The sequence below is a fragment of the Argentina anserina genome, chromosome 7 (genome assembly GCF_933775445.1).
Source record: "Argentina anserina chromosome 7, drPotAnse1.1, whole genome shotgun sequence".
In the NCBI taxonomy this organism is placed as follows: Eukaryota; Viridiplantae; Streptophyta; class Magnoliopsida; order Rosales; family Rosaceae; genus Argentina; species Argentina anserina.
Genome location: NC_065878.1, coordinates 11,390,316 through 11,416,462, shown reverse-complemented (window position 1 = coordinate 11,416,462; position 26,147 = coordinate 11,390,316). Strand labels below are relative to the sequence as shown.

The 26,147-nt window shown below is 37.9% G+C and overlaps 3 protein-coding genes across 3 annotated transcripts; 2 read left to right on the top strand and 1 right to left on the bottom strand.

Annotated features, from left to right (window-relative positions):
• Positions 1-918: 918 nt before the first annotated feature.
• LOC126802052 (3-hydroxyisobutyryl-CoA hydrolase-like protein 1, mitochondrial) lies at positions 919-7,352 on the top strand. Its single transcript, XM_050529583.1, has 14 exons — positions 919-1,112; positions 1,205-1,285; positions 1,488-1,556; positions 1,703-1,766; positions 2,063-2,142; positions 2,533-2,616; positions 3,608-3,692; positions 4,562-4,647; positions 4,739-4,860; positions 5,053-5,113; positions 6,156-6,254; positions 6,337-6,438; positions 6,523-6,564; positions 6,841-7,352. Exons 1-14 carry the CDS (start codon positions 1,005-1,007, stop codon positions 6,958-6,960), a joined length of 1,203 nt encoding a protein of 400 aa, XP_050385540.1. The 5' UTR covers positions 919-1,004; the 3' UTR covers positions 6,961-7,352.
• Positions 7,353-7,594: 242 nt separating this feature from the next.
• On the top strand, positions 7,595-10,389 carry LOC126802053 (uncharacterized). Its single transcript, XM_050529584.1, has 9 exons — positions 7,595-7,781; positions 7,919-7,967; positions 8,106-8,194; positions 8,294-8,350; positions 8,487-8,549; positions 8,634-8,699; positions 9,066-9,152; positions 9,489-9,582; positions 9,690-10,389. The coding sequence occupies exons 1-9, from the start codon at positions 7,677-7,679 to the stop codon at positions 10,190-10,192; spliced, it is 1,113 nt and encodes a 370-aa protein (XP_050385541.1). The 5' UTR covers positions 7,595-7,676; the 3' UTR covers positions 10,193-10,389.
• A 999-nt stretch (positions 10,390-11,388) lies between these two features.
• On the bottom strand, positions 11,389-15,835 carry LOC126802350 (disease resistance protein RPV1-like). Its single transcript, XM_050529967.1, is given in 7 exon segments — positions 11,389-11,807; positions 11,918-12,554; positions 12,672-13,550; positions 13,661-13,933; positions 14,029-14,486; positions 14,489-15,123; positions 15,299-15,835. Coding segments are annotated over 7 exon segments (3,675 nt in total). The 5' UTR covers positions 15,811-15,835; the 3' UTR covers positions 11,389-11,526.
• Between the last annotated feature and the right edge of the window lie 10,312 nt (positions 15,836-26,147).

The window sequence follows — 26,147 nt, the reverse complement described above, 5'->3', positions numbered from 1 at the left end:
GTTGGATAATCAAAGTGAAGTTTTCAAAATGTTTAATTATTTTCTAATTAGAAAGACAAAGATGACCCTACATATTAGGAGTTAATATTGAATTAACTCAAAAGTGAAGTTAGATAACCAATGTGACATATGCGATAACCAAAGTGAAGTTTTTAAAAGTTTAATGACTAAAGTGTCAACCAAAACATATTTTAATGACCAATGTGATATTTTATAGTTCATAGTTGCACACCTCCATTTAATCATTGTTCTGAATGAGGTGGCTAGTTTGGGCGGCAGTATGTTGTGTAAGGATTTCAATAGTATGCTTGGTATTTTGCATGAAGTTTTGGGGTTGCTTCTAGGTTGGTTTCCAACAGCAACGGGCTCGCCTTTTATAGTTGAGGTAGGGGAAGAAGATTGCCAATAAAAGCTGAACGTTTTTAGAAATTACTCAAGTTGAGATAGATGGTTGCTAGACTTTCAAAATTGATTTCTTTCATGAAACTAAATTGGTGAAAAAACTGTGAACCCTTGTTGATCTGGATCTATAGTTTGGTTTCGATTCCTTTCGATGAGAGGTATACCAATTGTGGTGTTAGGCATGAAGTTGATTAGAATTTTTATAAAGTGTTTTTTTGGCATTTCAATTTCATTTCACAGTGCCTTTTCTTTTTGGACGGTTTGCCTTTTCTTCGTGCGCATATGCTTTACTTTTCCTACTTGTATAGTTGTATAAGCATAGTTCGCATCGAGATGACATATCATCTCTATGTTTGATCCTTGTGGGCATATAATTTTAGTCGTTAAACTCGTCCAAAGAGAGTTCCACATCCAAATTCGATGGGTTAAAAAAGAAAAAAAAATCTTCTAACTCTCCCCCTCTTTGTTTTTGTTTTTTGTGTGGAAATTCTTTGTTTTTTATTTCGTTATAAACTTTCATACGTATATCGCCAATTTCATGGTTCCATAGGAAAAGAGAATAGCATCTTTTTATTTGTGGTATCCTCGAATTTCGAAAGCAAATGATGATGATACAGAGGCTCAGACACCGCGGTCTTACCAGTTTGAGCAGAAGAAGAGGCCTCTGCTCTCTCCCAGACACTGCCCTTCACGATGACCGCGATCACCAAGTCAATCCCTCACTTACCCTTTTCTTCAGTTTTGGTATATCTAAGCTCAATTATGTAAAAGACTCAATCTTTTTGGCTCTCTGTTGTTTTAGGTATCGGTTGAAGGCAAAGCTTGGTCCAGAACTGCTGTTCTCAACAGACCTTCAGTTTTCAATGCTCTCACTACTGCAATGGTCTGTGTCTGCTCTTCTTTCATACACTGAATTAGTATTGCTTGCTTTGGTTTTGGTGGGTATATGATCTTTTGGCTTATTGGAAGAAACCCATCTACCATAACTCTGTATTCTATTAGTTGTTTGCTGCAATTAGTTTCTGTTGTTTGGTTTGGGATTTTGGATAACACCCATTACTGAGTAGGCAGTAGTGGTTTTATAGGGGCTTAGATTGCAGAAGCTGTACAGAAGTTGGGAGGATAATCCGGATGTGGGTTTTATTGCTTTGAAGGTAATTGTGATATTGTTTCGCCCGTTGCCACAAATTTTGTTCTTTAACATGAGCTACTTTTCATTTGTCCGATGCTGTTGCTGAAATTGCTTACTTTAGATTACCTTATTTGTGTGACTTACATAAATCGGTTTGAATTTTTGAAGGGCAGTGGCAAGGCATTTTGTGCAGGTGGAGATGTAGTATCTCTCTACAATTTGATAAACCAAGGTACAACTGTCATGTGAATGACTTTCTTAAAAACCAGATAGCCAATTTCTTTCCTTCCAATAAGCTAGTTCATAACCGTTTCTATGGCATGCATGTCTTTACATAAAAGATTTGGGTTTATGCAGTTAATTGAGAATGGATGCAATTATAGTGACATAATGGTAGTTTCTGAATGTGTATAATGAGACGTACTCCAACAATATACTTAAATTTGAATATAGGATGCACTATTTTATGGGAAAGTCCTTATCTTTGTTTGTGACAGCGGGTTTATGCATTTGCTAAACTGTTTGCAGGGAGAATGGAGGATTGTAAGGAGTTTTTTAGGGCATTGTATCCTTTTATATATCTCCTCGGCACGTGTTTAAAGCCACATGTGAGCACTCATCATTCTCATGTACTGTTCACATTGCTGTGAGCTTGTTTTGTAGTGACTTTCTCAACTTCTAAACACATAAGTTTGCCACTGCATCTATGGCTCCTCTTGCTTTTTCTTGTGCTTCATTACTGCACTCATATATGGTGTTGTGTTTCACACCTGATGGTCATTTTTGGGTGAGCCGTTTCTGTCTGGATACATGGCCTTCAGATTTAAGTTGACTTTTGTTCCTAAAAAGGATGAATTTATTATACATAAAAGTAAGAGTTGAGGCAGGTGATGTTCAATGTGATAATAAGCTCAAGTGGATTGCTATTGTATAACATAGGGTCAGCCTATATTTAATGCCAGGTTTTCTCAACAATATCACTGATTATGTCCATGCAGGTGGCTATCTTGAATGGTGTTACCATGGGTGGTGGTGCTGGTGTCTCAATCCCTGGAACATTCCGCATTGCAACTGATAAAACTGTATGTAACAGGGATCCTTGCACATAATATTATCCTTTTTATTCTTCTTCTGTATAATGAAATCATCATTCACTTTGAAATATCTTCATTTTCTGACTTTTCATCGTCACTATTGACATAAATTGTTTTTGTGCACTAAACCATGTGAATGCTTGAACTCTTGTGATTTGAGTATATTAATGTAAGGAAATAGCTGAGACACTGTTGAGGTGTTTAAAAATAATGTAGTGAGACCCAAAAAGCTCAAGTATTCTTCAGGAAGAGTCCTTATGTAAAGTTTCAGGTATGGTTGAATAAACTGATACTTGATGTCAATGAGGGAAATAAACTGATGAAAACCGTAGCTTAGCTAATGAAGAGTGATTACGAAAGACGTATGAAACTATCTGGGCTTGAACATCACTCACACGAATTGAGTGTTACACCTGATTGTACTTTAAGAATGTGAATGTAATAAATTATAGAATTTACATACCATTTCGATATAGGGGCCAGTGTAGGTTATGGGTTGTGTTAATGCCCTTGTCCTTCAGAGGAAATGGTGGATTTCTTGGTGTAGTATTGATTCTTGTTTTATGAATTTCACTATGACATGTAGTGTAATTCTGCTAGTCATGAAACATTATCCTGATCGTGAATTCAAACCAACCGAAAACAGTCAATGAATTTGTTTTTTCCATTCAATACATTTGTAATTACATGGTCCATTATTTCCTGTGTGAGTTATGTTCAATCAGTGAAATGGTTATTGCTAGACTTCTGTCTCATTATTGCTTGCTCACATTTTGTACTTGTGGCATTTTTTTACAAAATGAAAGTCTCATGTACTCAGCATTATGTTTGAATATTAAATTTTTGATTATCGCTGCAGTAGGATATCAACACTTATATGTGACATACACATAGAGAAGTCAGGCCAATCAGTTGGTACTTATTTGGGGACACTAGTGTGTAGATCGGTGAGCTGATATTTTGTCATTGTGTTTTGCAGATTTTCGCTACCCCTGAAACTCTAATTGGTTTCCATCCAGATGCGGGGGCATCCTTTTACCTGTCACATCTACCAGGTCATTTGGGTATGTGGTTTGCTTTCATTTTTTGATTGTGTATGTTTAATTTGTATTTTAGATATTCATTTGTAAGTAACTTAAAAAGGAAGAAGATAGATTAGAGTATATGACAGCATTGTTTTCCTGTGGCAGATTATGTATTTTAGGATACCAGCATCATTGGAATGTTGGCATCTATCTTTAGTATACTTTTCCCAAACTCCGAGATTATAATACAGTTCTTTAATGATTCATGCAAGAAGTAGTTAATGTTCATGCTGCCCTTAAATGGAAATGACAATGTTGTGTCGAGTTCTGAGCTTTGAGTATGCATTAAGTTATTATTAATGGAAAAAGTGATCTTTAGAAGCTGTTGGAAACTTGGAATTGACATCAATATTACCCTCTCCGTGTAAGACAACTCTGAATGTGATTTAGCTAGTACATCCGTAGGACATCTTTCTTAAGTGACCTTCAAGCTGGTAATCTATATTTTTTTTGCTCATCTTGGATTTGGATCTAGTAGTCCCTTTTTTCTATTCATCTCTGGGTTAATCCTAATTTTCTGCTGTGTTCTTTAATTAATTGCATAATTGCTTGAAGAAAGATGAAGAACTTTCGAGTGGATTGGTAATTAATTGTTTATTTTTTGAAGTCTAAAGTAATTAATCAATTACATATTACTGGTACTTTATGTTGAATCAAGAGAAATGTGCTGCAGTTGGTTTTTAAGCTATTGTAGTCTCATCTTATAAAATAAGTATTACTAGTAGAGGTAGTTTTTCTTAGAGTAGTAATATTTAAGGCTCCTGATGGGAGTTTCTATCTTGTCAAGTGTTGCAGAGAGTTTGAAAACCCATTTACATTTCATTACTTATGTCTGCTCTTGTTTGTAGGGGAGTTCCTGGCTCTTACAAGTGAAAAGCTTAATGGACCTGAGATGCTTGCTTGTGGGCTTGCAACACACTATTTGCATAGTTCAGTTAATTTCAGAACCTTTTTGCAGTTTATTTATCAATATTTTGGTCAAACTTTTTATGTAACCATGGTGTAATGTGTTTCTATTATGATAGAGGATTCCATTAATCGAAGAAGAACTTGGGAAGTTAGTCACAGATGATCCGTCTGTCATTGAATCTTGTTTAGATAAATATGTGGAAATTGTGCATCCAGATAAATCAAGTGTACTTTACAGGTTTGTTGTACCTTAAGATAGAAATTCTAGTTACAACTGTCATAAATTTCTCCTTCTCAAAAAAAAAAAAAAATTTGTCAATAAATTTCTGTCATTAAGTTTAGTGTTTCATTAGAAAGAACTTAATACTGTTTTTTCTTTTAAAATCTAATAGGAGTTATTAATTTGTATTTTCATGTTTGGATTTTATAGGATTGAATTACTTGATGAGTGTTTCAGACATGACACAGTTGAAGAAATTATAGATGCCTTGGTAAGCATATATTTGTTTTTCTTATTAGGGCAACTCCAACAATGGTGCTAAACTTTGGTCTTGGTCTTAAAATAGAACTTTCCATCTCCAACATCTTGTTTTAAGGGGTTTTGGTTTAATAGGACTTGGACCTAAACTAAGTCTTATATCTAGTGATTTTCCAAGACCAAGACTTCAACAGTGTATGGGCCCGCATCAATTCAACTATGTCATAATACCTTCATATAACACTCAAAATCATATTTTAATCAATAATTGTGTATTTAGCACCCCATATAGCACATAATTGTTGGAGATGGAGAAATGAGTCCTATATGAATAGTGCAATAAGGGGTGCTAAAATAAAAATAGCACGCCAAATAGAGCTTATGGTTGGAGTTGCCCTTAGAACTTAATTGGTTTCTCTAGCCGTTATCTGGATTTCTAGGAAGTCATGGTGTTAACTTTCTCCAAGGTTCTTTTATCGTTTACGTTTAATTTTAGTTAGAAGTACATCTTCTAGGAAGTCATGTGTCCGATCTCAACAGAAGTATAAGAACCAACCAGAAACAAGGTAATGTAATCCATTTTGAGAAGATTTTTCAATTAGGGATCAATCTTTCAATGAGCCAATTAAAGTACATGGAAAATATCCTAAAATTTCTAGATGACATGCTGAAATTTCTAGTACACTGTTCTTTGAAATATTTAGTTTGCTCAAGCTCAGCAATATTTATCTCACTTTTAAATGGCTAGATAGATGCCTTGAACTGGTAGTCTGGTACTATATTTGTTTGAAAAAGCACTTGCAGACTTGCAGTGAATGAACAAGTTGAAGTGGTGACCTCACTCTGCCACAAACTTGAACTCCTTCACCAACTATTAGCTAGCTTCCAGGATTTTGAAATCACACCTTTATTGAGTTCTATTTTCTGTAGTGTTTTCTCCTCTCAAAGTGTTTTTCTCCACTTCTTTTCTTTTGTATCTAATACAATGAGTTAATAATCATAATTGCTCAACTCTTTTTGGTGGAATCTGATTGCTTGGCTTAATTTATACCCAGGAATGTGAGGCTGGTAGAACAAAGGATCCATGGTGCATTTCAACTCTGAAGAGACTTAAAGAAGTGTCGCCATTGAGCTTGAAGATTTCCCTTAAATCTGTGAGTTCTGTCACTGAGGATACATTAAACCTAAAATGTTGTATTATTTAATGGGCTGACCCTTCGTTATCGATTAACTCAGATAAGAGAAGGAAGATATCAGACCCTTGATCAGTGCTTGGTCCGTGAATACCGAATGTCCCTACAAGCGATTTTTAAGCAGAATACTGGTGACTTTTGTGAGGTATGGTATTCCTTAATTTATTTTCAATGAAATGAAATAGACTATTTTGTATTTATGACTTATGTTTGTTGGTATCATCATCAGGGGGTTCGGGCACGACTTGTCGAAAAGGACTCAGCACCAAAGGTATCTTTTACCATTGAGGCAAAGTAGGCTAGTTTATATATATATATATATATATATATATATATATTTGTGAAGAGGGATTTCAATAATTTAACTGAAAAATTTGGTACTGCAACAAGTAAAACGGGAAAGGGATGGATTCAGGATCTGCATTGTCTTCCCATATTAAGTGGCGATAATACCCTAAACTGTATTGTCCGTGTATTACAGTATTAGTATCTACACTATATATTCATAAATCATAATGATAACAGCTTCCTGTTTTTTAATATACAGTGGGATCCTTCAAGTGTTGAAAAAGTAACCAAAGACATGGTGGATCAATATTTCCTCCCACTTAGTGAGCTTGAGCCAGACTTAGAGCTACCAACGGAGTTGCGAGAAGCGTTTGTTTGATATCAATATATTGTCCTCCATAAATTCGTGTTGGAGATTCGGAAGTAATTACAAGCAGCTGTCTAAGATATCCTTTCATGTTAGGTGGGGAACTAACCCAAATTGTCTTTTCGAGTTTGGGAGAAGTGCTGGACTGTTGGGAAGTTGATCCTCACTTCTTACCTCTTTCACTCCGCAACCACATTCATAAGAAATGGTGGATGGCCAGGACTGACGAAAGAACAGTACCATTGGTTTTGAATTTTATGTGCTTTAAAAAAAAAAATTCCCATCTCTCTAGTTTCAACTGCTATTTTGCATTTGCCATTTGTATTAATATCTTGTGCTCCAATGTTTTCTTTATATACGCATAATATCTCCAGCCTTCGGAACATCTATATCTGTCTGACCATCATCCCAAGTTTCTGAGATAGAACCCACGCATCCTATCACACAGCAAATAGAGTAGGGGTAAAATGGTACTATCATAATTTACAAAAGAAAAGGAAATACAATATAAACCCTCCCCTCCCCTCAGATCGTTCCTACAGAAGCACTCTAGAATTTGGGGCTTCAAAAACCCCCCAAAACCCCCGCCACGTCATCATCTCCTACCTCCAAACCTCCCCAATTCTCACCCTCCCCTCTCCATTATACACCTCCCTCTCTCTTCTCCCAATTTCAATCTCTCACTTTCCCTAATTCTCTTTACTCAAAAAAAAAAAAGCAAGTAAACAATGACGACTCGAATTGCTCCGGGAGTCGGAGCCAACTTGCTCGGCCAACACTCCGCCGAGCGAAACCAAGACGCCACTGCTTACGTCGGCAATCTCGACCCTCAGGTTCATCTCTTTCCCCCTTTCTTCTACTTCAAATTTCTTGATTTATACCGGAGAAATTAGATATCCGAGCAGCTAGGGTTTCGGCATCGAGTTTGTTGCACTCTGTACCTGATTTCCTTGTTAAATTGATGTTTCAGATCAGTGAAGAATTGCTCTGGGAGCTCTTCGTTCAAGCCGGCCCGGTCGGTATGTATCGGATTTATAGAGCTTGCTTTGAGCTTTTAGATTGCTCTATATCCATGGAATTAGATGAGAATTAATGAAATTGAATTGACTAAGATGTGTTAAAAGTACTGATGGAACTGTGTGGTTGTTCTCGTGCAGTAAATGTGTATGTTCCCAAGGATAGAGTGACCAACCTGCATCAAGGATATGGATTTGTGGAGTTTCGAAGCGAAGAGGATGCCGATTATGTAAGTTTTCATTTTCCTTTTAGTTATTCGGTAGCTTCTCATTGCTTGTTTTTTGTTTTTTTTGAGTGTTGAGTTTGTTGTTTTGACTGCTGTGTGCAGGCAATCAAGGTGCTCAATATGATCAAGCTTTATGGAAAACCAATTCGTGTAAATAAGGTAATTAAATACTGCTTTTTCCCTATCGGTTGTAAACTGTGACACATTGGGAGTAGCATTCTGCTCAAATCATTATACTTGAGTATTCTTAGATGTAATTGAATTTTGATTGATTCTGTGACATCTTTGTTTGCAGGCTTCCCAAGATAAAAAGAGCTTGGATGTAGGGGCAAACCTTTTTGTTGGAAATCTTGATCCTGTAAGTTGTTCAGCCTGTTTCAGAACACAATTGAGAATGCTATTATGAGATCAAATCTAATCTTTGGCAGTTTTCTCTTGGCAGGATGTGGATGAGAAACTTCTTTATGATACTTTCAGTGCATTCGGAGTCATAGTTACAAACCCAAAGGTACTGCCTCAGCCTCAGCCTCAGCCTCATCTTTCATTTATATGACATATTCATTAGTTTTTTGCTGGTATATTTCAACACAAGGAAAGAATTGAGTTTTAGAATCTTCTAGTATAGTTCAACTTATCTAATATTTGAATGGTTTTGAAATGCTTATGCTCATAAACGCAATTTTTTATGTATATGAATTTCTCTGCTGTATGTTCTCCATGGTGTGTATTTGATATAGGAATACATATATCTTATTTGGAGGTGAAAATCTTGAAGAATGGGTCTTGTTGCCAGTTTCTTTTGTTTTCTGTGCGATCTTGAATGGTGATAATGATATGGAAATTGTACTGACATATCATTACTTTTCTTTTCTAGATAATGAGAGACCCTGAAACTGGAAACTCCCGCGGATTTGGTTTCATTAGCTATGATTCTTTTGAGGCATCTGATGCAGCTATTGAGGTACCTCCGTCACTGGCCTTTATTTTAGTTTATATATGATTATTTAGCTGGAAAAAGTACAATTTTACTGCATTTAGTTAGCAATAAAAAAAGTGCATTCAGTTATCAACTCCAAATAAATTAGAAGGTTAGTATTTACTGTCTACTCATTTGTGCATCCTAATTACTCCTGAGGCTTCAGGCAGTTATTGTTTATTTTGATTTTGAAGCCTAAATTTGAACTGTACATGCGTCTAGTGATATTTCTTCATTGTGTATTGTGTAATGCTAGGCTTGCTGAAGTAGTGAATTTTTCATATAAACTTGAGTTGATGTTCGAGTTTATCTCCATTTCAGGCAATGAATGGTCAATATTTGTGCAATCGTCAAATAACAGTGTCATATGCATATAAGAAAGACACTAAAGGGGAACGACATGGTACTCCTGCAGGTGAGGCGTCTTGTTTACTGGGCTCCTGCTTGTGTGTTTTTGTGGTGTTATATTGCTAGTCAGTCTTAACTCATTACTGAATAATTATAATAATGTAATTTCATTACAGAGAGTGTTGGCTGCTAGCAATCCTACCTCAAAGAGCCGGCCTCACACACTGTTTGCTAGTGGGCCTCCAACACTTCCTAATAGTGCTCAGGCTAACGGTGCCATGGGCGCTCCAGTGCCTCCACGTCCGTTTGCAAATGGTGTTGGTCCAGGTTTGGTTCCCCCACTTCGTCCACAGCCTCCTCAAGGTATGGGTTTCCCGCCAATGCAGATGTCCGTACCACCAACTTGGCAGGGTCAGCCTCCACTACCGGGTCAGCCAATGATGCCTCCACCACAAATGCAGCAGTTCAGACCTGCTCCACCAAACATGCCACCACCCCCTCCACAGGCCGTTCCAGCTCCTCCACGATCTCTTCCGCCTCCTATGGCTATGGGAAACCAACAACAGATGTGGCGGCCACCACCTCCCCCTCAAATAAGGCCTCCTAACATGCAACACGCGTTGATGCCGCCACCTCCCCCACTTAACAACCCACCCCTACCACCTCCAATGAGTTGAATGACCTGAATTACTGCGGATAACAATGGTACGAGATGCTTGTTGTTTCATATTTTTTGCCTCTTTTATAGATATTTAATGTCTAAACTAGTTAAACATGCTGAATGATGACCCACTTGATGCAGTTTCTTTGTCAATCTCGACAATGGGGGTTTCAAGAATATAAATTCTAGTTAAAACTCCTATTTGAATTCAGACTCCAACCTGGTCTCTGTTAATTCATGAAGCTACTAACAAGATTTGGTTTCAGGGTTTTCTTCAAACCAAGGAAACCGCGGTTGTATGAATACCATAACTAGTACATAAAAATCACAATAGCACAACTTGCATACAAATTATGCTCCGAGTCACCCTAACATGCGACATGCATCGATGCCACCATAAACGACCCACCCCTACCTCCATCTCCTATGAGTTGAATGACCTGAACTAGAGCGGATACCAATGGTGTTTGATGCTTGTTGTTTCAGTTTCCTCATAGTAGCATCTAGATTAGTTCATGTCTAAGCGATTACTGGCTAGAGGCAGGTCTTTTTGTCTCTACAATGGGGTTTTCCAGAAAGGAAATTTTAGTTTAAACTTCATACTTGAATTACTCCAGCTAACGAAAACAAAGTTCATGGTAACTCAAAGAAGATTAGGATGGAGGGTCTTTCTGTATAGTCCAGGAAACCCAATTTCAATCTTTAAATATACCATACGGAAAAACTAGACTATAAGGTTCTTCCATTTAAATCAATTGTGCATTAAGAGAATCATTACAACCATAGACTACTGGGCTGCAAAGCTCTTGCATTTAAAAACAACGCCACATAACAAACTGCAGGCTCGTATGTGTTTGCTGATATGCTCTGATATCAAATAGGGTCAACAATTTTCTGCTCTTGGCAACTAAGATGTATATTCCCTGTGCTCTTGGTTCGGTTTGGACTACCTATTTTGTCACCATATTAAAGGAATAAAGGATAAGTATGATGGTAGGATATTGGATTGGAAATTTGGAATTGCTTGTCCCTTACCAAAATAAGAGTGATGCTGTTTGCTGAAGAGCCACAAAATCTGAAGGCGTATTGGCAAATTACCTCACTGCTTGCATATCCAGGCTGTGCTTAACAAGTGTGCAAAAATAGTGAAAAAGAACAAAAGAAATTCATCCTATGAGTCAACTTTTCAATATCACAAATTAAGGAAAGATGCGACGATGAACAATGGTCACAGATGTATAATGGCATATAGTACAACCATCAAGCAAAAATAGTGGTCACGGCCTAATTATACAGATCCCTTCAAGGATGTGTTGTTCCTGCCATTTCTGAGAAACCCAGTTACTCGGATTAAATTTTGGAAGGAGTTAAAATAAACTTCTTTACCAAGAAATCAACTGCAAAATGTTGAACCAAATAAAGGAAAACCCAAAAGAGAATGCGAGCTAGTTTTCCTAGTAATGGTATGGCATTTGGCTGGGCTAAACTAGAACGCTCTATTTTTGGCTGGAGTTTCCTTCGTTTTATTCTATCGCGGCCTGGACTCACGAGCAAAGACACAGCATCAATAAGGGTAACAACCCCTTTCCTACCGTAGAAAATTTTCCGGTCTTTCATTTCTTCTCTTGTTGCTGCATAAAGGCGTCCACATGAATTTGGTGAGAGGAAAGAAATATCAGTATCAACAAAATAAGGTAATTGTATTAGCCAATTTATCATTAACATGCAAGTAACAGCACACCTGCACTTTGATCAGCATCTCCAATAATGTGATTGAACAAAGCTGACCCTTCTCGTATAGCATGTGACCGTCTATCATATGTCATAGGTCCTCCGCAGAAGAAGTATGTTCCCGGCATCACCTGGTATAGTTCGGAAAAATCTCTACAGTAAGTACCGATAACATCATTATCATCTGAACACGAGGTGTTCTGTTGGTTACTTATATTGCCTTCTTTCTCGTGCACAACCTGGAAGCCCCATTCTGTTATATAGAATGGTTCAAATGGAAACACTGCAACAGTAACTTCATCGCCAGCTTCCAACCGATTCCCCAACTTCCAATGGCTTAACCATACCACATCTTTTTCGCTATCTCTTGGAATGCCGTAACAGGTTGGTCCATAGATCCACTTCAGACCCTTGCTCTTGTTATTGACTCTGATCATTATTGCATCAATGCACCTGACATCAACATCGTAGTTTGCATATACACAGAAGATTTTTAAGCCTTGGATTTTGTGATGGGAAAGTATAGGTGCAGGCACAGTAAAGGACATTGAATGTGATGACCCTTTACTTGTATGACTGAACTGCCCGGGAACATGGTTTCCCTTTGTAGGAAAAAATGTGCTAAATATACCATATTCATAAAGTCCCTGCACAGAATGTGCCTTATGAGAATAATTGTGTATGCAACTATCAATACCTATATGGTTGAGAGAGAGAGAGAGAGAGAGAGAGAGAGAGAGAGAGAGAGAGAGAGAGAGAGAGACCTGGATGGGAAGCATCGTCACTTCAGCGTCGTTATAGGGGGTGTGCATCCAAATGTGTTCCATAAAATCCAGGTTGCTCAAACACAAAAGCTTGATCATTTCTGTATCCACTTCTGAAATGGCTTCTAATTTGAACCAGTACTCAATCTCCACTAGTTGGGACTTGTGAGCAAGCAAGCCTATTGACTCTGGTATGCATGATTTCGACAGAAATGTTACCTTCTCCAAGGATTCACATAAGTGGACATCCAAAGTTCTTACCCTTGGTAACCTTACAAGTGATTTGAGGCCTGTACACCCCATAAAATAAATAAACTCGAGCCCTCTAAGATCTCTGACGAAATCTGGTAAGCTACAAATTGGATTAAAGCTGAGATTCAAACTCTTCAATGAGTATAAGTTAACAGCATCACGAGGAAAAGCATCATCAGAAAGATTGCAATGCGTCAGACTTAAACTGACTAGAGTGCAGGACAGACAAGCCCACAAATTATCCACACTTTTTCTTGGCCGTGATTTGTCTTCTTCAACAGTTGTGACTAATCGATTAATTGGAATTCCGTCAGCTTCAAGAACTTTCAGGCAATTCATCCTCCCAACTTCCATTGGAAACTCATTAAGATTTGAGCAACCAGATATAATAAGTGTATCTAGTACTTTCAACATACAAATGTTTTTTGGAAGCTTCCTAATACTTCTGCAATCTTTGATGTTCAAGTATACAAGTTTCTCTAATCTTCCAACAGATTCATGGACATTAACCAATCTTGAACAATCTTCAAAAATCAGTCTCTCTAGATTAGGGACCAATGAGAAGTCACCAGTTTCCATAAGATCATGGGAATGACGAAGATCAAGGATCTTCAATGATGGAAGATGCTGTAAATCAAGCAATGTGGTAAGTTATTACTTAATTGATGCAACACACTTCCCCACCCCAAAAAGGAAAAACGAAAACAAAAAAGAGGAAAGTCTCTGTAGTGTCATACCTTCATTCCCTTCCACACTTTCCTCAAGCTACTACCTGGCAATTCTAGAACGACCAGGCTCTCCACAGGAAAACCAATGCGTATAGAATCCAAAGGAAACTGAAGCCAGCACAACCATCTCAACCCTTCAGGAAGTTCTTGACTACTTCCGGACAGTTGTACATGACCAAGTTGGAGTAATTTCAGTTTGTGCATCCTTGCAAATGCATTGATTTCCATGATGACAGGTTTCAGGTACATGTTCAGTGCCAGACCTTCAATTGTGTTTGAACCCTGTATCAAAAAAAAAAGAAAGGAAGAGAAGCATTTGGATAAGTACCGACAACAAAGTTAATTGGCGTCATACATAAGAGGATCATATTTCTTACTTTGTTTCCACTCATCAATACATTCAAGGAATCTTTGGAATGCCATAATCGACTGCGCTTCTCCGGCTCCTTTGATTCTTGTCGAACAATTTCTCTTCCCATATCACGAATCATTTGATGCATTCTCACCACATTACTTAGATCAATGCTTATTAGACATCTATCGACAAGATTTTCAAGACCAATAATTGTGTGAAAATCGCATTCATCTAATGTTTTAACTACAACATCCTTGTCCTTTCCAATAAAGAAACATGCAATATGGAGGAACAAATTTTGATCATGGTCATCTTCGAGAGTATCATAGCTTATTCTTAGCCGTCTCAAAACTTCACTGCTTGGAATAGCATTCAGTTTCTTTAATGCACTTTCCCATACATGTACTGGTTTCCCTGACAGAGAAGACCCCAAAGTTTGAAGAGCTAAAGGCAGTCCTCCACAATGGTTCACTACCCTTTCTCAACATAACCTGCAACTGGTTGATCCTGTCCAAAAGAATGCCAACTAAAAAGCTCTAACGATTCAGCATCATTTAAGCTTCCCACCTCTTGCACCTTAACAACTTGACTAGCCTTTAACAACCTAGAATGCCTAGTAGTTATGATAATTTTACTTCCCGGACAAAAGTAATCTTTCATGCCAACTACTGCATCTAATTGTTCTAGATGATCAACGTCATCGAGGACAAGAAGTACTTTCTTGGTGCTTAGGACATCTCTGATCTTAATTATTCCCTCACTGACACTGTGTACTCTCACTTTTCTCCCCCTTGATATATCAGCAAGAAGTTGCTTCTGTAGTCGAACTAAGCCATTGTGTTGTTCTGTAACTTCTCTGATGTTTTCAAGGAAACTGCTTCCCACAAAACTGGTGAAAAATGAGTTATAAACTACTCGAGCAATGGTAGTCTTTCCAATACCACCAATCCCACAAATTCCAAACATGCTAACATCAGAGGATCCATCCTGCAACCATTTACTGATGTTTTCAACCTGATATTGCATTCCTACCAGGTAAGGGCCAACACTTAAGGGGCTGCGACATAGTTTTCCCTCAATCACTTTGACAATTTTCTCTATAAACTTCGTCTCATGCCTAGAAATTGCAATGAAAAATGAGATATCAACCATGAAAATCAAGGCTTGAGAACGAGAAATTAATTTATGTTATAAGATACGAAAGATAACGTTTTCACAATAAAGATGGATATAATTATCAAAGAGAGCTTCATGAAGATGAACTGCTTATACTATAAAATATAAATAAATACCTATCAGCTTCATTTTGTAGCACCATGCCTGCAAGATCTGCAACTTCTGTAAGTGCTGCCCTCCACCTATTTAACTTCTCCAGGGATTGATTCTTCTCATGTCTAGCCAATGCTATTGCAACACTTCCACTCTGTTTCCTCACATCTGATGGATCAATATTGTAGAACACTGGTAAAACTACATGATCAGATGCCCTCCTTTTTTGTTCAAGTATCATGGCAAGCTCGTCCAGGCACCATTTGGAAGATGCGTAGTCTTTCGAAAACACAATGACAGAACTTCGTGACTGTTGGATTGCTTTCTCTAGTTCTGGCTTGATATCTTGGCCTCTCTCGAGTTCATCTTCATCTCGGAAAGTGTGAAATCCTGCGTTGACCAAGGCCGAATAGAGGTGATCGGTGAAAGTGTTCCGAGTTTCTTCACCTCTAAAACTCAAGAAAACATGGTAACTACATCGAGCATGAGATGCATTGGAAGAGGAGGCTTCTTGATGAGCTCTAACAAGAGACATTTGATGTCAGAAATAACAAAATAGCTGGTTTCTTATTGAACTGGAAAACTAGGCTATAAAACCAACTTGCATAGCTATGCATCCCCTTATCTTCAGGTGAGACTTTCTCTAGTCAACTTCTGACTTTTACTCGTGAGCAATAATGCATGAGAGCTGGTAAGGTCTAAATTGACAATATTATTCAACATTTTTGCGTAAATGAGACATCCTCATGTGTCAACTACAATATATACTCGTCTAAACTCTGAAGAAAATGAATAACCAGATTGCATGGGTTATGCCCAGTAAATAAAACAAACATCAATATGAACTCTTTCTTGTTTTTGCATAGCCTGGTTATACCACTCAGCAATTCTGATTAAAAAAAACATGTTTCGAGGGAAATACTTATAAAGTTATAAGCTGATCGAATGTAAGTCGATTTATCTCCAATTCTAACAACAATAGTGAGTACGGACAGTGGCAGATCCAAGATTCACAACTCAGGGAACTTGAATTTTTTTCTTGACAGCCGAAGTGATAAAAATTTATAGTGCATAAAATATTCAACTATAATATATTAAATGTATACCTTGTTAATGTAAAATAGCAATCCATTCAAAATTATCATAAGTTTAGTCAATTGTAAAAAGAAATTTTTGGAATTAATCAAAGACCTTAATCAAAATTAATGCACACTGAAAATAAAATAGATTAATGTAACGACCCTAAAATTTCAAGCTTAAAAACTCAAAATTTCAAAGTCGTTAAACACTAAACAATTTCAATGAAATCGAAATCATTTAAAATGCACAGCGGATCATTACTGAGTTCTCAATACAACTCAGAAAACCAATTATTACAACCCAAATTTATAATTCAACATTACATAAGATGGAAATGTAATAATCCTCACAATCTCTCACAAAACTCACAAATAAATCCACACCAATTCTCACACACAAATCCACTCTAGAAACCTCACCACAAGCAGGATACGAACGACTTCGAGTCTCCGGAGTCGTCACTCAATCTCCACTAATCAACACCTGCGGAATTGTCCCCTACACCATCGAATTGGTGCACCGGGATTGTAAACACAAACTCGGTAAGCTTATAGCTCGTATGAGTAAAATGAAAATATAATTCGCATATCAATATATACGAAAAATCACAAATCAACAAATATAAATGCTCTCATGAGTCAATGGACGGCCCATCTGGTTGTCCCAAAAAAATATGAAATGAAAGTGCTCATGAGAAATCGGGCAACCCTTCTGGTTACCCCAAAACATTTATAATACGGGTACTAATGAACGCTGGTACACATCCGTTACCCCTCACGTAGTACACCGCTGATATTGGGTAACCACCCGCTACCCAACATCCAAAACAATCTGAGTACTCATGAGCCGATAACCACCCGTTACCTCACATGCAGTACTCCGGCAGACAGACTAGAGCTCTAACTGTATCGTAACTTTCGCCCGTGTAATAACCCGATTTTTTAGAAACTAAATGTCGAGTATTTTCAAAGTGTTAAACTTGTGAAATTAATTCAAGACGACAATTGGAGGTTTGCGACATTTCGAAACGAAAACGGAAACGTTCTCGGATCGTTTAATTAGAAAACGTAACGTTACCGCAACGTATAGATCGACTTTTATTTCGTCGCTCGGTTGCGAAAACTTCCTTCACGACAGTCGTAGAGCTCATCGATACGACTTCGTGGACACGTCATGCGTTCGAATCGGACGTCGGACGCGAAAGATATTAACGTCGGAAGTTCGTTTCCGATTTTGGAAATAGTATAAAAGGAAGGAGAGGAGATTAAAAATCAGCTCGGGTACTGTTCACCCGAGCTCAAGCACTGTTCACCCGAGCTCGGGCACTGTTCACCCGACCCAAAAACCTTCTCCGGCCGATTTCTCCACCATCCGACTTCGCCTCGTGTCGTGCCACCTATCAAACTGACGGGCTCGACGAGCTCTATCTTTTGGGCTACGCCTTGCACTCCGGCGACAACCACACACGGTGTAGCAACCGCCGGAAGTTACTGCTGTGGCGGCGCCGCCTCCTCCGGCCACCATGGCTCAAAATTCTTGGGGGGTTTTGCTTGTCTCAGTCCCAGCAACATTCCCACAAAAGGAATCGAGCCAAATCGAAGTGTAAGTACCCGAATCAAAATTTCAATTTCTAGGGTTTGTGAATAGTGCCGATTTCATGTTTTTCGTTGTTTGGACTGTTTAGACTCGGATTTAGACCTTGGTGTCAACTAGGAAGTTGTTGGAAATGTTGTTTAGGTTGTTGTGGTGAAATTTGGTGATGATTGGTGGCGGTCGGTGAACAGTAACGCCGAATGAATAGTAACTGTGCATAGTAACTCCGCATGAATAGTGATCTGTAACAGTAACTGTGAATAGTGATCTGTAACAGTAAATGTGAACAGTGTCATGCTAAAACAGTAACTTTGAACAGTGTTTTGGTAAAAACAGTACCTGTGAACAGTGGTTTAGTAAAAACAGTGATGAGTAAACATGAACAGTGTTCCGTGAACAATGTTTTATGAACAACATTTAGCTGTGCTGAACTCGTCACCTGATATTTTAAGTATCATTTTCGAAGCATTTATCGTGCTATTAGGTGACTGACGAAACGAGTGAGGAAATTACTTTCAGGGTCGTGGAAGTTGCACGCAGGAAAGAAGGTGAGTAAAATCTCACATATTTACGAATCTACCCTTGCGGAGATTCAAGATTTTACAAGAGTTTTTAATATTGAATTACGACATGTATACGATATATTGGATTATATATATATTGTATAAATGGTAATAAGTACATATATATATAGTTTGCTATATTATATACTGTTATAAATTCATTGGGATTTGTCATTTCGATGACGAGAATTAAATGTTGAGCATGTGATGTGATTTTTGTACAATATGAGGTGATTATTGTACGTGGTTTTAACATGAGTTTGTTAAAATATTTTGTCTTCGGACGAGTTTTTGTCTTCGGACGTGTTTATGAAATATGACATGTATACGATATAATGGATTATATATATATATATTGTATAAATGGTAAATATGTACATATATATATAGTTTGCTATATAATATACTGTTATGATTTTATCGTGATTTATGTCATTTCGATGACGAGATTTAAATATCGAGCATGTGATTTTGATTTGTACAATATGATGTGAGATTATTGTACGTGATTTTAACATTGAGTTTGTTAAAATGTTGATTTGTCTTCGGACATGATTTTTGGTACAATATGATGTGAGATTATTGTACGTGATTTTAACATTGAGATTGTTAAAATGTTGATTTGTCTTCGGACATGATTTTTGGTACAATATGATGTGAGATTATTGTACGTGATTTTTAACATTGAGATTGTTAAAATGTTGATTTGTCTTCGGACGTGATTGGTACAATATGATGTGAGATTATTGTACGTGTTTGGCAAGTCGGAACCTAGCCTTTGGCCGGGCGAAAGTTACGATACAGTTAGAGCTATAGTCTGTCTGCCATAGTACTGCATGTGAGGTAACGGGTGGTTATCTGCTCATGGGTACTCAGATTGTTTTGGATGTTGGGTAGCGGGTGGCTATCCAATATCGGCGGTGTATTACGAGAGGGGTAACAGATGTGTACCAGCGTTCTTGGTACCCGTATTATAAATGCATTTGGGTAACCAGAAGGGTTACTTAATTTCTCATGAGCACTTCTTTTCATATTTCTTTGGGACAACCAGATGGGCCGTCCATTGACTCGTGAGTGCATTTATATTTGTTTGATTTGTGGAATTTCGTATATATATTAATATGCGAGTTATATTTTCATTTTATTCATACGAGCTGTAAAGCTTACCGGGTTTGTGTTTACAATCCCGGTGCACCAATTCGATGGTGTAGTGGATAACTCCGCAGGTGTGGATTAGCAGGAATTGACGGACCGCTCAGAGGACTTGAAGTTATTTATATCCAGCTTGTGTGAGGATTTTGTGTGACTATCTTGTGAGGTTGTTGTGAGGATCATACATTTCCATTTGTTATAATGTTGAATTATAATTTGGTTTGTAATAATCGGTTTGACTGAGTTGTATTTTGAACTCAGAGATGATCCGCTGTGGCATTTTAAATGATTTCGATTTCATCGAGATTGTTTGGTGTTTAACGACTTTGAAATTTTGAGTTTTTATGCTCAGAATTTCGGGGTCGTTACAGCCCGGCCAAAAGCTAGGTTCCGACTTGCCAAACACGTACAATAATCTCACATCATATTGTACAAAAATCAAGTCCGAAGACAAATCAACATTTTAACAATCTCCATGTTAAAATTCACGTACAATAATCTCACATCATACAAATCAAAATCACATGCTCGATAAAATGTTGTCATCGAAATGACATCATCACGATAAAATCATAACAGTACATTATATAGCAAACTATATATATATGTACTTATTTACCATTTATACAATATATATATAATTCACTATATCATATACGTGTCATAATTCATAAACACGTCCGAAGACAAAACATTTAACAAACACATATTAAAATCACACACAATAATCACACCCCATATTGTACAAATTAATTCACATGCTCGTCATATAATTCTCGTCATCGAAATGACTAATTCCAATGAATTCATAACAATATATAATATAGCAAACTATATATATAAGTGCTTATTTACCATTTATACGAATATATATATTCCACTATATCATATACATGTCGTATTTCAATATTTAAAACTCTTGCAAAAATCTTGAATTCACCGCAAGGGTAGATTCGTAAATATGTGAGATTTTACTCATCTTATCGACTCGGGCGTAATTCCACAATTTCCGAAGATAATTCATTTCCTTGATTTATCGATCACCTTGAAAAGATAAGAAAATAATTTAGAAACGTTTCGTAAACCTTTAAATGCCGAAACAGTAATAATCGGTTACTGTTCAGCAATTTTCGGGTTTACGAATTTACTGTTCACTGAGTACTATTCAATGTATACTATTCACGTATTTACTATTCATGTATTACTGTACAAATACAAATCCAATACGTATTTATGTACGAGTACATACTGTTTGCGTATTTTTGTACGTATAAATACCATTCAAATGTACGTACTGTCTCAGTAAATAATAATTACTGAATTACCCTTCTAAATTACTTTTTACATTTATCAAAAATAATTTACATTTACATTTACCGTACGTAAATCATCTTTTTACATTTACCGTATGTAAATCACCTTTTTACATTTACCGTTAGTAAAAATAAATTATAAAATTACCATTTTCAGAAACACTGTTCACGCGCCATTCGCTGGCGACGGCGCGTGGGGCCCACGCACCTACTCCGGCACCGGAGCGTACCATCCCACCTCCGCCCCAAAACTCTTCCTCATCTCCTCCTTCTCCTTCCTAAGGTCTCAGACCACCTCCTACTCCTCCCACGCTCCCCCACGCGCCGCCTGAGGCGGCGGCATTTCCCCCAAATCCATTCTCCTCCAATCTCCTCCAAATCGAAACCAAGCAACCACAAAACAACAACAAGGCATCACAACAACCTAATTAAGCTAACCCTCACCTCAATCGCGCTTTAAAACCACCGGAGATGGCTCGGGTACGGCGGAGGAAATATGCAGAAACTTGGCGACGTCCTAGCGACTTCGCGACGGCGGGGCACGGGCTGGCGAGCTGGAGGGTGGCTGTGGGAGTTCTTGCGTCGACGTTGAGCTGGGCGGTGCACGTCACGGCGGCCCGGAGGGTGGCAGATCGACGAGAGGAATTTTCGGAGGAAGAGAGAAGTAGAATCGGGGAGAGAGAGAGCTGTGGGAGGCGGGTGAGAGGTGAGAGAGTGTGGTTTCCAGAAATGGAAACCCTAATCACAAAAATGCCATTTTTATACTCGTTTCCAAAATCGGAAACTAACTTCCGATGCTAATAACTTTCACGTACGACCTCTGATTCGAACGCGTGAAGTGTTCACGAACTCGTATCGACGAGCTCTACAATTTTCGTGAAGGAAGTTTTCGCAACCGAGCGACGGAATAAAAGTCGATATAATCGTTCGGAAACGTAACGTTTTTTTCTAAGTAAACGTTCCGAGAACGTTTCCGTTTCCGTTTCGTAAAGTCGCAAACAATAAAATTCATTTTAATTGAATTTCACAACTTTATGGAATTCAAATCAAACCAATATTGTTTTAAAAAATAGGGTTATTACAATTAATTACATGTTGAAGAAATCAAGGAAGATTGGAAGTAAATTGAAAAATAGACACACAAAATAGAGCTGGCGACCTAGTCCAGTCGTCAAAACGTACAGTGGAGACAACACTGACGTAGAATTCAAGTACATAAAATGAGCCGCTTCTTTTTTCAATAAATCTGAAATTTCATGTCTTCAAAAAAAAAGTCTTCACTGTTTCCAGTTTTTTTTTTTCAAATAGAAACTTTGTAATAGGGAAAATTTTAAGAATGATACATCAATTTTGGGCCATTGATAATTGAGGTGTCTCAACTTTCTAAAATAACATATTAGTACATGAAATATCAAACTCGGCATCGTTTTTGTACATGCTGTCAACTTTTTTGTTAAGTGGTTTGTTGAGTAGGTGCGGATCTAGGGCATTGGTGTGGGGACTCAAGTCCCTCTAAGTATTTGGGAAATATTTACCTAAGTGCATGCCATATATTCATATGGTGTAGTTTTGCATGCTTGGTTTTGAAGTTTTGTTAATATCAAGCCCACCCAAGATCAAATCCCAATAAATGCATATTTGTGTGTCTATTTTTCCATTTACTTCCAATCTTTCTTGATTTCTTCAACATGTAATTCTATTTTATTTTCATTGTGCATTAATTTTGATTAAGGTCTTTGATCAATTCCAAAAATTTCCTTTTACAATTGACTAAATTTATGATAATTTTGAATGGATTGCTATTTTCACATCAACAAGGTATACATGTAATATATTATAGTTGAATATTTTATGGGCTACAAATTTTTATCACTTCGGCCGTTGAAGAAAAAATTTAAGTCCATCCGAATTGTAAATCCTAGATCCGCCAATGCTGTTAAGTGTCATATTTTAAAGGACAAATGAGTCAGTTTAACTTTTTTGGGGAGACTGAGTTCGCTTTAGTCTGCTATGCTTTCTTCATCCTCAAAAGAAGACCACATCTGCTCCGTCACAGACTCTAAGGTAGCCTTTTATTGTTTCATTGAGGTCATAGTAGACTGGTAGAGAGGGACTGAACGAGGAATAGGTAAGTTGGTGGCAAAGAAAACTAAGGTGGAGAGAGAAAGGGTTTGTTCTGTTAGGGTGGAGATTGATATATAAGGCCATAGGGGCATGTCATGTCTTTATGGCACAAAGAGATGTGGAGCTATTTCTATAATGACCCGATTTTTCGGAGTCAAGTAATTTGAAATTTTAGAAATTTTTATAGTTTGTAAAATTTATTAAACGACATTTGGTTGCCTTGAGATGTTGTAATTCGAAAACGGAAACGTTATCGGAACTTTTATTTAGAAAAACGTTATGTTTCCGCGACGTGAGAATCGACTTTTACTCCGTCGCTCGTTTGTGAAAACTTCCTTCATGAAAGTCATAGAACTCGTTGATACGAGTTCGTGGACACGTCACGCGTTCTAATCGGACATCGTACGTGAAAGTTATTAATGACGGAAGTTGTTTCCGATTTTAGAAGGGTGTATAAATAGAAAATTTTAGGGATTAGAGTTTCCATTTTTGAAAACCCTTCATCTGCCTCCCTCCTTTCTCTCTCTCCCTCCCCGAGCTCTCTCTCCCTCTCTTGAAATCACTGTCGGCGATCTGTCCCTCCGGCCGTCCGTGTCTCTCACCGCCGGTCCAGGAAGCTTCGCACGGACCACCGCACGCGACCCCGAGCTCAACGCACCGCGCCTCGCGGCCGTAAGCTTCCTTGAGACAACCCGAAGCTCGGACACTACCTCCTCCGTTCCACGCGTCTTCGCCGGCGAGGCTAGGGCACGGGGACCAGCTTGTCGTCGCCACTTCTCCTCCTTGGCGCCACCTGCGACCAATCGAGGCTCAGATCGGGTCAACGTCGCACTCTCGGCTCAACCTCCACCACCGCCTGGTTCTAGCTCCTCCGGAGACGTCACGGTGGTTTCGAGGCACGATTGAGGTAAGGGATTAAATAATTGAGATTGTGTGATTAAAATTGTTGGTTTTGGATTTATTTTTGTGGAGATCGGAGGAGGGTGGAATACCGCCGTCTTAGGCGGCGCATGTGAGTGCGTGAGGAGGTTTGGAGGCGGCCTTGGGCCGTGTAGTGGTGGAGGAGAAGGAAAGGAGTGGTTTAGAGGCGGCGGTAGTGAGCCACGCGCTGCCACAGTGAGTGGCGCGTGAGCGTCTCTGGAGGTAGCGCGTGAACAGTGTTTTTGAAACAGAAATTTTGTAAAAAATTATTTTTACGTACGATGAATGTAAAAAATAATTTACGTACAGTAAATGTAAATTTCTTTTACGTACGGTAATGGTAAATGTAAATTACGTACAGTAATTGTAAAAGTAATTTCAGAAGGGTAATTCGGTAATTATTATTTATTGAGACAGTATGTACAATTGAATAGTACTTGGACGTACATAAATACGTAAATAGTATGTACTCGTACAAGAATGCGTATTTAATGTGTATTTGTACAGTAATACATGAATAGTACTTGTGAACAGTAATTTCGTAAAAACCAGAAATTTGCTGGATAGTAAAATATTATTACTGTTTCGGCATTTATAGTTTTACGTAACGATTCAAAATCCACTTCTTATCTTTTCAAGGTGATCGATACTTCAAGTAAAAGATTCACTTTCGGAATCGTAGAAATTACGCTCGAGATTACAAGGTGAGTAAAATCTCACAATGACGAATCTACCCTTGCGGAGATTCAGGAATATGCTAAAGTTTAAAGAATGAACTATGAAATGTATTTGATATAATGGATTGTATATGTATATAAATGGTAAATAGGTACATATATATGGTTTGCTATATTATATACTATCGTAATTTCCGTTGTGAATAAGTTCATTTTGGTGTTGAGATTTATATATTGAGCATGTTGATTCGATTTGTATAATATAATGTGATGATTATTGTATGTGGTTTTAACATGGAGTTTGTTAAAACGTTTTTGTCTTCGGACATGTTTATGTTTTCGGACATGTTTTTGTCTTCGGACGTGTTTATGTCTTCAGACGTGTTTTCCTGTCTTCGGACCAGTCTTCGGACCAGTCTTCGGACGTGTTGGCATGTCGGAACCTAGCCTTTGGCCGGGCGAAAGTTACGATACAGTTAGAGCTCTAGTCTGTCTGTCGGGGTACTGCATAAGAGGTAACAGATGGGTTATCGGCTTATGAGTACCCATATTTTTGATATTGGGTAGCAGGTGCTTGTCCAAAGTCGGCGGCGTATTACATGAGGGGTAACAGAGGTGTACCAGCGCTCATGAGTACCCGTATTATAAATGCATTTGGGTAAACAGAGGGGTTGTCCAACTTCTCATGAGCATATATATTTTCACATTATTAGACAACCAGATGGGCCGTCTAATGAGTCATGAGTGCATTTATAATTGATGTTTTGTGGATTTTCGTATATATTTTTATGCGAGTTGTATTTGTTGTTTTACTCATACAAGCTGCAAAGCTTACCGGGTTTGTGTTTACAATCCCGGCGCACCTATTCGATGGTGTAGGGGATAATTCCGCAGGTGTGGATTAGCGGAAATCGACGGACCACTCTGAGGACTCGAAGTTGTTTTTATCCTATCTTGTGGTGAGGATTTGTGTGGATTTATGTGAGGATTTTGTGAGGATGTTTATATTTCTATTTGATATAATGTCGAATTATAAATTTGGTTTGTAATAATCGATTGGACTGAGTCGTATTTTGAACTCAATAATGATCCGCTGTGACCTTAAAATGATTTCGATTTTATTGAGATTGTTTTAGAGTTTTTCATGACTACAAAATTTGAGTTTCATACTCGAAATTTTGGAGTCGTGACAATTTCTGGGCTCGCTAAACAATCCCATCTCTTCGGAGTTCAAAGTGACCGGTCTTGGAGAACACTCCTTAACTCCTGGGTTTTTTTTTTTTTTTGGGTTAATCCTTGACTCCAGGATGAGCCATGGTAAACAGAGAGACTGTGAAGAAATAAGAATGTGTTGGGCAGCAAATACATTTGTACCCTTCATTAATCTGATAATGGCATGTACAAAAATTGGTCAGATTTGATAGTTCGTGTCCTAATATAATTCTCATG